Source organism: Schistocerca gregaria, chromosome 7 (assembly GCF_023897955.1).
Source record: "Schistocerca gregaria isolate iqSchGreg1 chromosome 7, iqSchGreg1.2, whole genome shotgun sequence".
Lineage (NCBI taxonomy): Eukaryota > Metazoa > Arthropoda > Insecta > Orthoptera > Acrididae > Schistocerca > Schistocerca gregaria.
The window spans coordinates 121606324-121623710 of NC_064926.1; the positions used below are offsets into that span (position 1 = coordinate 121606324).

The 17387-nt window shown below is 43.4% G+C and overlaps 1 protein-coding gene across 1 annotated transcript in view; it reads left to right on the forward strand.

Moving 5' to 3' along the window:
• Nucleotides 1-3451: 3451 nt before the first annotated feature.
• Nucleotides 3452-17387, forward strand: part of LOC126282318 (cholinesterase 1-like) — a 175167-nt gene continuing 161231 nt past the window's right edge. Inside the window, exon 1 of the mRNA XM_049981975.1 lies at nucleotides 3452-3568. Within this exon, the coding sequence (XP_049837932.1) occupies nucleotides 3452-3568 (117 nt within the window). The remainder of the gene's footprint in view (nucleotides 3569-17387) is intronic.

A 17387-nucleotide genomic window follows, 5' to 3' on the forward strand; every position in this document is an offset into this window, starting at 1 on the left:
GGCTTATTAGCAGCCGCTGGACCATGAAATGCAAGTTTTCTCTCCTCCTGCCTAACTGTCATAGTATTTGCAATGGACCCTGATGCAGTTTGGAATTCCTGTGTGAAGGTCTGGTTAGATATCTGCCTGTTAAACATTACGACCCTATTCAACTGTCGATGGTCTCTGTCAGTCAACAGACGAGGTCGGACTGTACGCTTTTGTGCTGTACTGTCCCTTCACTATAACATCGGAAACAGTGGACCTAGGAGTGTGGATATCTCGCCGACAGACGACTGACATAAGCGACAACTAGTCACCTCACCATGTTAGAAGTCTGTGAATTCCGCGAAGAGCTCCGTTCTGCTCCCTCACAATGTCTAATGACTACTGAGGTCGCTGATGTGGAGTAGCTGGCAGCAGGTGGCAGCACAATCCACCTAATACGAACACCGTATGTTTTTGGGGATGTCTGAATCCCAGAGGGTGTTTTCCAACGGGAAAACGCTAGCTTGTATAACGCTGTTGTAATCCAATGTCACAAGTAACCTTGACCTGCTCGACCACCAAATCTGTCTTCAGTGGAGCACATATGAGATATCATAGGACCACAACTCCAGCTTCATCCAGAGCGAGCATTAACGATTTCTGTATCGACCGACCAGTTGTAACAGGTATGGAACTCCATTCCACAAACTGACACCCGGCAACTATGCACGTCTGCGTGCTTGCAGTGAACATAGTGGTGGTTAAACTGTTTATTAATGTACCATCATTTCACATTTACAATGGCTTATATCACGCTTACATTATCATGTGATCTTACTATGTTAATCACCTAAATATGTTACCTAGAGAAAAGTATTGCTAAAGTGTCATTACTTTCCGTATATCAATTGTTGTGTTCTGATTTTTTTCCGTCAGTGTAATATAATGCACCTTGTTTTTCGCTCCAGTGTTGTCAGGAGTTTGTTGGAAGTGTTCTGCAGATTTTTGTGGTCTGGACAGAATTTTAAATCACTGTGCACATTATGCAAACTATGAGGATACATTAAAATTATCCCTGAAACGTATCCCACTTCATAGTTGCCTCCACAGGTAATAAATCACACTATATGACGATGTCATCATCAGACAGCCTTCCAAATTCTCCAATAGGTACAGATTGTCGTACGGCACGTCCAAATAATTTGTGTTCAGCTCAGTGCGCCATGTAACTTAAATATATGGATGCTTAATCGAATTGGTAATGCATTTGTGTGTTATTTGCCTTTGCATGCCTATGGTCAGATTCACAAAATCCCTCATGAATTCCTTGCCTGAAGAACAATAGAGTATAGATATCAGTAAAGATTTCAATATTGACACATGTGCGTTTCAGCATGGCATCCCACGTAAGACCTAGTAGTGTCTAGTAAAGTGCAAATTCCAGAGAGAATATATTTCCAGGCATACACTCTGCAGCCGCTCAAAACTGTCACCAAGTATGCATACGTCTGTTTCCATGTGCTACTGTGCATATTCCCCTAAATGAGAGATGTTAAATTATTTCCAAACACCCACTTTATGCCATCACTCCGCATCCAATGAGGCCATTTCTCTAACTTTACAGGGGATGTGAGTATGCTGGGGAATTTGGTTTCGTTAAGCTTCTCCACTGAATGTAGATGTACGTATTGGAACACCCCATTATTCATCATGAGCTGGAACTTAACATCACAGGGAAACACAGCTTGAATGTGTTGTAAATCCTCCTGATGCGTCCTTCGAGCAATTTTCTGTAGTGGCGTCTGCATGAATCTTAGCAAGACCAGGATGTTCAGCGTAATTTTCTTTTGTTGATTTCTCTGTGATGCTGGAACAAACCTGACTATTGGGTAGAGTGAAATAAGCAACGGCTCTACAAGGAAATGAGCCCCATACCCACATAAAGTGTGGCTGAAAATGAGTATGTGTCGACAGAGTATGCAATTCACATTGCATTAATTGCGTGTAGCAGGATCGAATTTGCTGGCTAGATAGCAACGATCACTACACAGTGTTTCAGCTGTATTAGGTAATGTCTGCCCACAGATATGGCAATCAACTGCATTCTTCTACAGTGTACTGTTTTCCTGCGTGTCAATCGTAGCAATGCATGTTCAATAAACTTTACTTCGATGCTCTTCATACACAGAGAATAACCATCTCGCATGTTCATTTCGAATATAGGACCCAAAATGAGTACGACTAGAGTTGTTTGCTGCCACAGAACATTTGGGCCGTTCTCTAAAAGTAATCTGTGAGACAGTGTCGTCACCCCTATATCCCACCACAAAAGCGAGAAGACACTCAAATTTGTCGTATAGAGCAAAGGGTACTCGCTCCTTCTAGAGAAATTTCTTAAACTTTAAGAATTTAGTCGGTGAGGTGGACATTTATACATGTACCAGGTTCTGTGTAGAGCGTCCTAGCTGATACGGTACTAATTAAGTCCATGCATCTAGGACAAAAATTTCGTTTGTAACCTGTTTCAGTCATTGAGTGGAAAAGATGGATGCTGTTGTTTCTGATCCAGCAGTAGCTTTGTTGCTCATCCCAGGATATTAACAACATATCTGCCTGTGACGCAATCTGTCTAGCTAATCTGGAGAAGTGAAAATATCCAGCAACTTTATACGAAACATTACCAACAATTTACTTACATTCCTTCAGGCTGTCTGTATAAAATGACACAAGGGGATTCTCCCTCTCAAATTAACCTATGTCCTAAGGCTCATGGGGAATTCAACACCATCATATGTTCAATACTCATGAATATCCACTTAGTATTCATTGTAAGCTTTGTATGTTAGCCGACAAAGCAATATTGTCTATATTTAGGACATTAATAACGCTCTTTCTAGCGGCTACATGCTTTGGGAGAGGAATATCGGAAGACCGACCATGTATTGGACCAAACACAGTACTCTCGTTAGATCATTTCCAGCATCACTTTCTTGGCATTCTGAGTCAGGCGTGGGATGGTTTCAGGATAAAGTCCTGACTCTCTCGGTAACTAAGCTGCCCCATAATTATCTCGAAATTATCATCTGCTTAACGTAACGGCGGCTTGGAGACACTCTCCTTTGGTGGGAGAACAAACACGCAGCGTGGTGTAGTACTAAACTTAAAGGCTGCATAGCGCAGATGGTTTAAGATTTTGGATATTTCCCTCTCCAAAATGGGCAGGCATGAACTTAGGAAAAGCGTAACGTCATGATGCCAAGCCATATTACAGATGTAAGGAAAGAATACCCTTTCCACAAGTACACAATGAAACATTTAGTATGGCAGTTATGCATGGCATAAATGATCACCCTCCTCCTATCAGGACAGACAAAGAGGTCTGCATCTGACCGATTGTTAATCATCACTAAAGCATTAAAGACTCCACCAGATTGTCCGAGTGTCAGTAATGGTTCTGCTGCTCGCAGTGATCCAAGCGTTGGCGATGATGCCACAGACGTTCACATCCCTCACGCTCGCTGCAGACCAGGCGTTGGCTCCAAAGCTGACAGCTGCCGTAGTTAGGTCACGTCATGTGTTGCAGCCGCTGGTGATACAGATGGTATGTTCGACAGCAAACACCAAGGTGATGGTGTAGGCAATGGAAATAGCAGCTCCAATTCGTCCAACATTTCTGAAACAACACAACAATCTATTAGTATCATGTGAAAAAAGTTACACATGAGTGGAGAGATAGACATATACTTGCGTAATAATGATAACTCGCCAAAATCAGTCATGCATACACAATCCTACTATTCCTTCTCTGGTATATTTTTTCATCATCTGTGACATTCGTTTGCCGATCATCAGCATCCAATAAACCACCATGAGATGGTGTGAATTGATACTCTGGGATGCAGCGGTCCATAACGAAGAGTCTGCCCTGTGTTGGAAGTTTCTGGCTCACAACAACAAACAAAGTAACGATTCGCAGACATATATAGAGAGGCAAAGATATATATTACTTGTCATCTTCATCATTAAGCGCTGGAATGGTGTGGCCAACACAAGTATACGCTAGGACATCATTCCTCTGATACTGGCGAAGGCAAAAACGGAACTTTGGTACAACATCAGCAACACTAAAACAACAATGACACAGGGCAAATGAAATGTGATAAACAGTCACTAACGCAGATATGTATGTATGACATACTGAAAGTGTGTTGCCAACATCTCTATACACAGATTAATATTAGTGGAGCAGAGTATGGCGTGGACGGAAAAAACATCAGCATTAATCAATCCTATATCAACAATGACACAGAATAAGTAACATTTGAAAAATATGCGCACTACCACAATCCATGTATACAGGTCACTCACCTTAAGATTTAGTGACCATATCCGCAGGGTTTTCCATAAAAATTTTCACTATCTAATGTTCCTGAAACAGCAATAGCCTATAAGTATCAAAAATTGACACTCACACGCACACACATGTAGAAAATAACTGCTACTTACGTGCAAGATCCTTGTCTGCACACATTCCGTATGTGTATTCATCTAAGAGGAGTGACTGGATGTTATTATCATCGTCCCCCTAGAAATGACAACACTTGTTGCCACTGCTGCTGCTGCTGCTGCTGCCGGCTACCTTCATAATTATGCTGTTTCTGATGCTAACGACACACATGAATGCTATGAGCAAACTGAAGTGCAACATGCCCCGCTGGCTGGCCATACAAATCCTATGCAGACAATCAGCTGTGTGAGTTGTTTTCAGTCAGTAGCAATGTAGCTTTCAGTGGGGATTGACTGAAGTTGCTGCTGTCGCAGGCGAGGTGAAAGCATGTAATGTACATTTGTGAAATGAAAAGATAACGAAGGTTGTTTTTATAATAAAAATCATTTATTTGTCATCTAATTTAATAGCATTTTCATATTATCTGATGCCTTCTTCATCCTAAAGAAATGTAGAGAAGATATCCACATCTAGATACATAACTCTGCCATTCTAATAAGTCTCATCTACCCATAAGGTTGGTTATTTGATTTGGGGGAGGGGAACAAACAGTGAAGTCAGCGGTTTCATCGGATTAGAGAAAGATGGGGAAGGAAGTCGGCCGCGCCCATTCAAAGCAGTCATCCTGACATTTGCCTGTAGCGATTTAGGGAAATCACGGAAAACCTAAATCACGATGGCCAGACGCGAATTTGAACCCTCGTCCTCCCGAATGCGAGTCCAGTGTGCTAACCATTGCGCCGCCTCTCTCGGTATATCCATAAGGATTTGTCACTACCTTTCAACGTAAACTGGCGAGTCAGTGTGATCAAATCTTCTTAGTGGTGGCATCACATCTTCAAAAACTAGTCCAGTCATCGTCCCAGTGAAATCTATGAAAATTTCGACTTAACCAACATGTACTTTTATGCGCTTTGATGTGTTTAACGTCTCCGAAAGGTTGTCTCGAAACGACTGTTGTAGAGAAAGTCATGGCAGCTTGCTCATCGTCTGTAAAAGCGATGAAGGTGACTGACGTAAATACAAATTGCCCATATTCATCGAGGAAGGTCCGGACATCAGTAACAATTTGCACAGTCTGAGGTGCCATTGTGAAATAGTTTAGTTATTATACTGCACCTGTTAATCTATACAAACCTCTGAACAGTTCTAACAAGTGGTCTGTAGTTAATAATCATTTAGTGTTACTAATTTGATTGATACTGTGCTTTCTAAGAAGTTTTTAGAGGCTTCAAATTCAATACGGACATCAAACAGCCCAGTCTTCATACTTTCGTTCTATTTTTAGCAATCTTTAACGACAGTTGTAGCTAACTACATAAATTCCTTTCGATTGACCAGATACTCTATTAGTATGCCAGAAAAGGGAGTTGCAAACATTATTAGCTCAATCTTGCTACAAATTGTCATATTGCTAGAATTCCGATTTAAGGCAAACATTTGTATTTCTTAAATTACAGTATCCAGTTCACTCATAGCACATTTCAGAATTGTGTTACGAGCAGCTCGAAATGTGAGTGTGATAAACCATGCATATCTAATTGAGCTGATGTGTTAATAACCATAACTGTAGGGATGAACTTGAACGTAGGGCATATTCATATAGCTCCCGTTGTCTGAAATTTAAGGGTAGCTGAATGCAAGAGACATATATTTTTAAAAATTGAAAACATCTTTTGTCAGTTACGGTAGCAAAAGGTATTTTTCATATCAACTTCTGAAGCACAATTTCGTTCTCTTCTGGAATAATAATAAAAATGGCGTGTGACGAGGGCCTCCCGTCGGGTAGACCGCTCGCCTGGTGCAAGTCTTTCAATTTGACGCCACTTCCGCGACTTGCGCGTCGATGGGGATGAAATGATGATGATTAGGACAGCATAACACCCAGTCCCTGAGCGGAGAAAATCTCTGACCCACCCGGGAATCGAACCCGGGCCCTTAGGGTTAACAGTCTGTCGCGCTGACCACTCAGCTACCGGGGGCAGACCTCTTGTGGAATGACACCTACCAACTCGTTATATGCCTTAACATCCACCCCACATATAACTGAAATAAGTTCCTGCTTAATATCGTGCCGTAGAAGAAGGTGTAACTAGATGAATGAGGAACACTAACTTCACTTTACGAAGGTTTATTCAGCACTTGGATGCACAAGAGCGCGGAGCGAACTGCCTCCGGCCAGAACACATACAGTATATATACGGCTACAGAACATTCCAGTACAATGATTCCTGACATTTGCGGATACTTCTAGAATGTACTCGAATCGAATACAGAAATTAAGATTGTACAATCCAGGTGAGTTTTGAACTCACGACCCTCCATGCAACAGTTTAGTATCATAACCACTACACCACGGTGCTACTCAGCTTCTTCTGCGACATTGCTCCCTCCTTAAAAGAACATCGCCTCGGTGTTACGTCCTCCTAGTCCGGGAACGAGTCATCGGTCCTGCCTACTCCGACTCCCGAAGACTGATACTCGCCCTGGTAGTGATCTTCTTAGAACTTCTTGTGCCGCTACGCCCTTCGTCACCTTTCCGCTTGTTGCCTGTCGCTGAAGCTTCGAATTGACCCTGGATGGCAGGATCCTTACAGGGCTTCATTCGAAGGACGTGGACTGTATCTCTGACCTTTCTTCGTCTTGTGTCGGGGTTGAAATCTTCAACTTCATAAGTAACAGACAACTGTCATACAACCTTATAAGATTCAAAGTATCGCCTGAGGAGCTTCTCAGAGAGACCAACCTTCCGAACAGGAGTGAAGAACCAGACGAGGTAACCAGGCTGGTCAACAACAGGGCGATGGCTCGCGTCATACCATCGGCGATCGTTTTCTTGAGCCTGCAGCGTGCGGAGTCGAGCTAACTGCCGAGTATCCTCAGCTCTGGTTAACACCTGGCCGATGTAGTCGTCGTCCACGTAATCAGGAAGTAACGGAAACACAGAGTCCATCGTCGTAGTCGCCTCACGCCCATGCACCAGGAAAAATGGCGTAAATCCTGTAGTGTCTTGTTTTGCGGTGTTGTAGGCAAACGTCACGAAAGGTAGCATCTCATCCCAGTTGCTCTGCTCAACATTGACGAACATTGATGGCAAGTCCGCCAAGGTCTGAATAAGGCGTTCACTAAGCCCGTTAGTTTGCGGATGGTAGGTAGTCGTCATGAGATGAGTAATGTTGCACCGACGGTTTACCTCTGGCACAAGATTCGATTGAAAAACTTTCCCTCGATCCGCAATTAACGACCTTGGACCACCGTGTTTTAATACAATGTATTTTTGGCCACCTCGGATGCTTCGGCTGTTTTCGCGGGTTTTGTAACGGTATAGCGTGTCATATAATCAGTGCGAACAATAATCCACCTATTGCCACCAGCTGACGTTGTAAACCGTCTGAGGAGATCAATCCCAACACTCTGGAAAAGCGTTGCGGCTGGTGGAATTGGTATGAGTCGGCCAGGTGGTTTCTGAGGAACCGCCTTCCTCCTCTGGCACTCTCGACAGTGCGACACATAGTGACGGACACTCATAAATAAACCTGGCCAGAAAAATCTCTTGCGGGTTCTATCGTATGCCTTAACAAATCCTAAATGTCTAGCCTCAATTGTGTCATGGAATTTCTGTAGAATTTCTAAGCGGATGTGTTTAGGGACCATAACTACCTCTTTCTAAACGGATCAAAGTTTTTCTTGCAAAGTAATCCATTAGCTACCTCAAATTGTCCTTTCACATCCGCCGATTTAAGGGAAGTATAATTTGGCGTCCTTCTTCTGCTCATCAGAGAGGTCTTCGAGTCCAGCGTCACAATCTTCATCAAAGTCTTGATGGTAGTGCACAGGGTTTCTTGAAAGACAATTGGCATCTTGGTGTTTTCTTCCACTTTTGTTGTACACTATTGTAATGTCATACTCTTGAAGACGTAGTGCCCAACTGGCAAGTCGTCCTGTTGGATCCTTAACACCTGTCAGCCAGCAAAGTGGATGATGGTCTATTACAACTGTGAATGGCCTTCCATAAAGATACTGTTGAATTCTGCACATGGCCCAGATCACAGCAAGACATTCTCTTTCTGTAGTTGAGTTGGTTCTCTCGACTTTTGTAAGTGTCCTACAGGTATGGGCTATAACCTTCTCTTTTCCATCCGAAATTTGCACCAGAACATCACCGATCCCATATCCATTGGCATCTGTGTGTAGTTGTGTAGGTGTTCTGTCATCATACAGGCCAAGTACAGAGTCAGTCGTCAGAGATTTTCACAGTGCATCGAAAGAATCTTGTTGAACGCCAGCCCAGACAAGTTTAGCATCAGGTAAAGTCTGGGTCTGACTTTGACACAAAAGTCTTCGATAAAACGACAGTAATAAGAACATAATCCGAGGAAGCTTCTCACATCTCTAATACTTTTAGGAATAGGAAATTCCGTTATAGATCTCACTTTTTCTGGGTTTGGCCGCACACATTCGTTTCACACAAGGTGTTGATTTGTTTTGCTCAAAGAGACACTTTCTTGGATTAAGTTTCAGTGCGAGACAAGAGCAGCCCTCAGTCTTCTAAATAACAAAGACACATCGTCCATTTCAGGTGATGTATAAGATTATCCATCATCCGTTCAAAAGTTGCTGGTGCATTACACAAACCAAACAGCATTACCTTGAACCCATACAGGCCCTCATGGGTGACGAATGCAGTCTTCTCACGACCAGCCTCATCTACTTTGATTTGTCAGTATCCCGAGTACATGTCCATGGCTGAGAAAAACTTAGCTCCCCTCAGACAATCTAGTGTATTGTCAATTCACGGAAGAGGGTAAACGTTCTTTTTGGTTATATTATTAACCTTCTTGTAATCAACACAAAAGCGACATCCTTCTTTCTGACGAGGACCACTAGTGACGACAGTGGGCTCTGCGAAGGCTGAATGATGTCATTCTTCATCATTTTCTCTAACTCGTCGCGAATTATTCGACGTTCCATCGCTGACACATGGTACGCTCTCTGGCTTACTGGTTGATGGTCTCCAGTGCTAATCCGGTGCTCCAAAGTCGATTTGTATAATTTGCTCTTCACCTGTGGTTTGAAGCATTCTGAGAACTCTTCAAGAATGGCAAGTAGCTTCTTCTGTTGTTCCTTAGCGAGATCTGGAGATAGTCGAGCAAGAAGATCTTGTAGTGGTAGGGCTAATTTCGCCCACAGATTCGGCACGGGTGGTTTCTATGATCGGCAGTTCTTCAGTTAACGGCTCAGCGTTTGCTACGAACATGCGTCTTAGAAGGATCCGTGGTTCTTGGCGACAGTTAACTGTCCGCAATTCACCGAATCCATTCTTCAATGGGACGACAGAGGCTTCTCTTATATTCCACTATAAGATCCATGGGTTGATCCATGGCATGACACGTGACAGTTACCTTTCTGACACTGACGACAGGACTGATCACTTCAGCCAGCACACACAGTCTCCACGCACTCGGATGCGCATCTTCCTGTCCACAGTATCTCATCTCGTCTAGCATAATCTTCGAGCGACCACAATCTATAATTGCCTGAGAAGCTTTCAAAAAGTTCCTTCCGAGAATGACGTCATGACTACACTCTTGTAAGATGTTGAATTCTAAGGGCTGTGTATGGCCACTTATATCCACAAGAATGCTACATCTTCCTGTAGGTTCTACATATTTACCACTAGTCACCTTCAGCACAGATGTTTTGCTGTCGACGAATACGGTTTTCTGCAATTGGCCACTTGTTTGGATCTTGGCCATCGTCACCAGAGAACCCAGAAGAATGTCTCATGTGGTGGCACACATTTGCTGTCATCGTAATGTCCTCTTCTTCTGTCTCCCAGAGACTGCGATCTGTTGAATATGGCTCGAACTCGAGTTTCTCGCCAAGTAAAAGGTGGCTCTGTCGTGGCCTGATGGAAACCATTATGTTGTCGATAATGTGCGCTATCACAAGTTCCAATACCCAGCGTCTCCACCAGAATAATGTCATGTAGAAGGTGTAATTAGATGAATGACGATCACATACTTCACTTAACGAAGGTTTATTCAGCACTTGTACATACAAAGGCACGGAGTGAACTGCCTCTGGCGAGAACACATACAGTATATATACGGCTACAGAACATTCCAGTACAATGATTCTTGACATCTGTGGATACTTCACGAATATAGAAATAAAAATGGCACAGTCCCCTTGAGTTTTGAACTCACGACCCTCCATGCAACAATTTAGTATCATAACCACTACAACACGGTGGTACTCAGCTTCTTATGCGACAATATTAACTAGAATATGCTTCATTTTCTTGCAGCATCCCATCAGCATCTTGAAAGGCATGCAAGCTCTAAATCCCTTCTATTTGCCTGCTGATTCTGATTTCTCCATAAATGATCCTGCATTTTCTAAACTGTTAGGTCCAATTTTGACATTGAAACTTATGTTTTTAAGTTTGATGTGGTACCTACAATCTTAGTGTAATTACCTGCAACATCATTCAGCTCACATTTCCTAAATCAGGTTCACAAATGTGTTGAATTTAATATGAGATGTTGCTGTAGGAGCATCATCTTCTTTGAAGAATTTATTTCCAAATATAGGAAACTGTTGCTTGCGATATTCAAAACATCTTGGTGTTAGATCACCACCTAGATCTCATCGTTGTTCTTAAAGTTCAGTGAAGCGAAAAGACTCTCTTTGAGACGTATACTTGATTGGTTTTTTGTTCATCATATTGGACTTGAGGGACGAAATTGTTCTTGGGTAGTTTCAAGCCTAAAGATTGTTAACACTACATGTTTCCGTTGTAAAGTGATGTGCTGTTGGCTGCGTGTTCTGGTTTTATATCATACCCCCATCCTTCTTCAAATGTAGCTATATAACGATTCCTCATGAAAGTCGATAAGACGATCGTTTTTATGCACAAACTTGAGTTGATCTATTGTCTAACAGTTAATAGGTGAACGACGCTGCTTGACATCTGTACTACTTTATATCCTGGTGCGAATACAGGGAGGAATCCATAAATTGTTTGAATCCATTTCTCTTTGAGAAATAAATTTGGCACATAACTGCACTTGTCTCGAAGTGTGCTAGCTGGAGGTAACTCGTAAAATTTATGCTGATCTTTTTGCAGAATTTGATCCTTTGAGAACCCTAACAGCTATCTTAACGAATTTTCCTTTATAAAATCTGCGATCTTCTTAGCCCATTCTCATTTCCGTTTTAAGTGCTTTGTCAGTCGTATATAATTCAAAACTGGTACATCCTATTTCACATTTAAATCATCGAAGTCATATGGCCCATGCGGCACTTGCACAACTTTACAGCTTCCCAGGTGACCATTGTAGTATTATTTACTGATATTACGAATAGCTTTGCACATTTCTAATTCAGACATTTCAAAATTCCAGTCCCCTATGCTCTTTCGATTGGTGGAATCTAAGTAACATTTGGCAGTGTGATCGGCCTTTTAAAATCAAAGCATTTGACATTGGTGCTCAAGCTCTGGAAATTGTAGAATACATAGTTACTGGTACATTAGCATTGTAATTCTGCTAATAGCTGCAAGTCTCCAACTGAATCAAAGTAATTGACGCTGCACTGACAGAAAAACTATTGAAACCCCAAAAAATTAATTAATGTAGTGTAATGAAATTTCGGAAATATTTTTGTTTGGGTAGATATTTAAGCGGTTAACATTGCAAGATCTCAGGTTAATGCTTGAGATAAAGTATTGCGAATTTGAAATGCTGGTGCATTACTAACCAGTGTAACCGCCAGAACGTTCACTCCGACGATGCAAATGTGCATGGATTGTATTGCACAGGTGCTGGATGTCAGTTTTTGGGATGGAGTTCATTGCCTATTGCGCTTGATCGGTCTGTATAGTGACGGTTAATGCATTAGCTGGATGTGGATGATTCTGGAGTTGTCTTTCGGCGGTTTCACATATACGCTTGATTGCAGACAGATCTAGTGATCGAGCAGGTGAAGACTACATGCTTACGTTCTCTACAGCACATTGGGTTACAACAGCGTTACGTAGGCGAACGTTATTCTGTTCGACAACATCCCATGGAATATTATTCATTAATGACAGAACAACGGGTCGAATCACCAGTCTGACGTACACATTTGCAGTTAGGGCGTGTAGGATAACCACGAGAGTGTGAAAGTATCTAACCAAAATTGTTTCCTTTTTAATTAGTGGAAGCATCAACGATAAAATTGTTTCAGTTTAATTATTCAACAAACCTGCATCTGACTGTCTGCGAACTTGTTTCTTGCACTCCTCCATTTTGCCAGTAATGTAACATGTATTTGACTTAGCAATCAAGTTTAAGAGAATAATGCCGTTTGTGCAATGGTACTAAAAAATTAACTTTTGGCCCTGACGTTTGCTTAATGAAATCATATCTTGCCATGAATAATGCCAGATGTGCAATGGCATAAAATTTGTTATTTGAAATAACTTTGCTCTGATAAATTCAGTTATACCAAAATCGACTTCAAACCATGAACTTCACATATATATTGCATAGAGCCCTCATTTTCTTAATGTTCTTTCATTGGTGGGTAACTTTACTTTACTACTCATTTTCATATTCAGTACAAGCAAATGATGTGTATTATGATTCAGGCTGTTAGATTTAAACACAATGTTGATCTCAATATATATATTGTTGAAATGTTAAGTCATACACAAAACCTAACATTTCCAACATTTTTGTAGCACGAATCAATCTTACAAAAAATTTTACAAAACGCTTACTGCGTCGAACCCTGGACATACAAATCCTAACTCTGAACATTATGAAAAAAAAAATTGAAATCATTATACCAGATGATCAAAAGTCTGTATAAATTTGAAAGCTGAATAAATCACGGAATAATGTAGACAGAGAGGTACAAATTGACGAAGGTGCTTGGAATGACATGGGGTTTTATTAGAACCGAAAAAAGACAAGTTCAAAAAATGTCCGACAGATGGCACTTCATCTGATCAGAATAGCAATAATTATCATAACAAAGTAAGACAAAGCAAAGATGACGTTCTTTACAGGAAATACACAATATTGCCACCATCATTCTTCAACAATAGCTGTAGTCGAGGAATAATGTTGTGAACAGCACTGTAAAGCATGTCCGAAGTTATGGTGCGGCTTTGGCGTCGAATATCCCTAGAGATGTCGGTCGATCACGAGACACTTGCGACTTCAGGTAACCCAAAAGCCAATAATCGCACGGACTGAGGTTTCGGGACCTGGGAGGCCAAGCATGACGAAAGTGGCGGCTGAGCACACGAACGTCACCAAACGACGCTCGCAAGAGATCTTTCACGCGTCTTGCAATATGGGGTGTTTTTTTTTGTTCTAATAAAACCCCACGTCATTCCAAGCACGTGTGTCTTTTTTTACCTCTCTACCTACATTATTCCGTGGTTTATTAAGTTTTCAAATTTATACTGACTTTTGATCACTCGGTGTATCTTCTCTCATTTACGTGCTAAGGTTTGCTCAAGGTAACAGTGCAGCGAGCGCGAGTCCTACTTTAAAGTTGTCAACACACGTCTGCTTCCTCTGGGCAACTATCTGCGACTCACGAGTTTTTTACTACGCGCGCCTGGCTATCTTAACCATCAAAGATCCTCCTACTCAAAGATATTATACTCATTCCACCTTGCGGTTGGCAACTACCGACTTTATTTTCTGGATCCACCCTGATCAGACCTTAGCAAGTGATCCAGCTGTCATACGAAATCGAACCCCAGACGATAACTCCATTGTGTTCAGCAAACAGACAGGCTGGTTTCAGGCCAAAAAGTGGGCCACTTCTAACTAACACATGGTAATCACTGGGACCGAGGCACAACCAGGTTTCATCAGAGGAAACAACAGACCTGCACCATGCTCTCCAATAAGCTCTCGCTTGGCATCACTGAAGTCCCATGTGGCAGTGGTTTGGTGACAGTGGACTGCAAGCCACAGGGCGTCTGATTCGAAGCTCTCCTTCAAGTAACCGACTTTTAACAGTTTGTTGTGTGACTGTGGTATTAACTGCTGCTCAGATTGCTGCTTAAAACGCAGTATGATCCGTCAGAGCGATCCGCTCAACATGATGGTTTTACCTCTAGGTAGTGCCGTGTGGGCATCCAGAGACCAGTATTCTAGCGACCGTACATTCTCATGACCATCACTACCAGCAATTGTGAACAGTGGCTATATTCGTGCCAAGTATTTTTTACAATATCGCAGGACAAACATCCAGCTCCTCGTACGCGTGTTACACAGTCTCGTTCAAACTCAGTGATTATAATGGGTCTTAATCGCCTTAAAGGCAATCCTTACTACCATCAACTTACTACGTCCAGTCTCGAAGATAATTAACGCTCAAATTGCTACAGCATGTATTTTAAGCTTTCACAGGTTTTACCGCTAGGTAATGCCGTGCGAAATTGAATAGATATCATTCTCACATGTAGAAACAACCCTACTTTCGTTCATGTTGAACAAATCCTTTTTCATGTCGCGATTTTTTTCTCTCACTGTATTCTGGGCTCGTCTTGTTTTGACATATGCGATCCAGCGAGTTCCACGTTCTTCCTGAATTTCTAAATAATTCAGTGTACACTCCTGGAAATTGAAATACGAACACCGTGAATTCATTGTCCCAGGAAGGGGAAACTTTATTGACACATTCCTGGGGTCAGATACATCACATGATCACACTGACAGAATCACAGGCACATAGACACAGGCAACAGAGCATGCACAATGTCGGCACTAGTACAGTGTATATCCACCTTTCGCAGCAATGCAGGCTGCTATTCTCCCATGGAGACGATCGTAGAGATGCTGGATGTAGTCCTGTGGAACGGCTTGCCATGCCATTTCCACCTGGCGCCTCAGTTGGACCAGCGTTCGTGCTGGACGTGCAGACCGCGTGAGACGACGCTTCATCCAGTCCCAAACATGCTCCATGGGGGACAGATCCGGAGATCTTGCTGGCCAGGGTAGTTGACTTACACCTTCTAGAGCACGTTGGGTGGCACGGGATACATGCGGACGTGCATTGTCCTATTGGAACAGCAAGTTCCCTTGCCGGTCTAGGAATGGTAGAACGATGGGTTCGATGACGGTTTGCATGTACCGTGCACTATTCAGTGTCCCCTCGACGATCACCAGAGGTGTACGGCCAGTGTAGGAGATCGCTCCCCACACCATGATGCCGGGTGTTGGCCCTGTGTGCCTCGGTCGTATGCAGTCCTGATTGTGGCGCTCACCTGCACGGCGCCTAACACGCATACGACCATCATTGGCACCAAGGCAGAAGCGACTCTCATCGCTGAAGACGACACGTCTCCATTCGTCCCTCCATTCACGCCTGTCGCGACACCACTGGAGGCGCGCTGCACGATGTTGGGGCGTGAGCGGAAGACGGCCTAACGGTGTGCGGGACCGTAGCCCAGCTTCATGGAGACGGTTGCGAATGGTCCTCGCCGATACCCCAGGAGCAACAGTGTCCCTAATTTGCTGGGAAGTGGCGGTGCGGTCCCCTACGGCACTGCGTAGGATCCTACGGTCTTGGCGTGCATCCTTGAGTCGCTGCGGTCCTGTCCCAGGACAACGGGCACGTGCACCTTCCGCCGACCACTGGCGACAACATCGATGTACTGTGGAGACCTCACGCCCCACGTGTTGAGCAATTCGGCGGTACGTCCACCCGGCCTCCCGCATGCCCACTATACGCCCTCGCTCAAAGTCCGCCACCTGCACATACGGTTCACGTCCACGCTGTCGCGGCATGCTACCAGTGTTAAAGACTGCGATGGAGCTCCGTATGCCACGGTAAACTGGCTGACACTGACGGCGGCGGTGCACAAATGCTGCGCAGCTAGCGCCATTCGACGGCCAACACCGCGGTTCCTGGTGTGTCCGCTGTGCCGTGCGTGTGATCATTGCTTGTACAGCCCTCTCGCAGTGTCCGGAGCAAGTATGGTGGGTCTGACACACCGGTGTCAATGTGTTCTTTTTTCCATTTCCAGGAGTGTATATGCACACCAGTCTCGCTCTCTTACTAGAATGGGCGAGATGTCTCGAGTATTGAACAAAATAGATAGGGGCACTACACCAGTAGTGCGTGGATCGACTGACAATATTGGTCTATCGGCGGGCGTGCTAGGATAGTCCATGCAATGACCACTGCGCCCAGATCGCTTAGTGGTCAGAGCAACTTCCCAGTAAGAAGGAGACCCAGGTTCGAAACACAGTCTGGCACCAATATCCAATTTTGTCCATTGATTTCATTCAATACCCACTTGCTGCCAATGTCTCTAAATCCCTTGTGTCCTAATTCTTAATGGTGCCTAGATCAAGATCTGAAAGAACAGACACTAGGTGTATATACAGGGTCGTCCATGGATAGTGACCGGGACAAATATGTCACGAAATACGCATCAAACGAAAAAACTACAACGAACGAAGTTCATATCGCTTGAAGGGGGAAACCAGATGGCGCTATGGTTGTCCCGCTAGATGGTGCTGCCTTCGGTCAAACGGATATCAACTGCGTTTTGTTCTAAATAGGAACCCCAATTTTTTATTTCATATTCGTGTAGTACGTAAAGAAATATTAATGTTTTGGCTGGACCACTTTATTTTCGCTTTGTGAGCGCAGTAATAGTCACAAACGTATAAGTACGTGGTATCACGTAACATTCCGCCAGTGCGGACGGTATTTTCTTCGTGATACATTACCCGTGTTAAAATGGACCGTTTACCAATTGCGGAATAGGTCAATATCGTGTTGATGTATGGCTATTGTGATCAAAATAACCAACGGGCGTGTGCTATGTCTGCTGCTCGGTATCCTGGACGACATCATCCAAGTGTCCGGACCGTTCGCCGGATAGTTA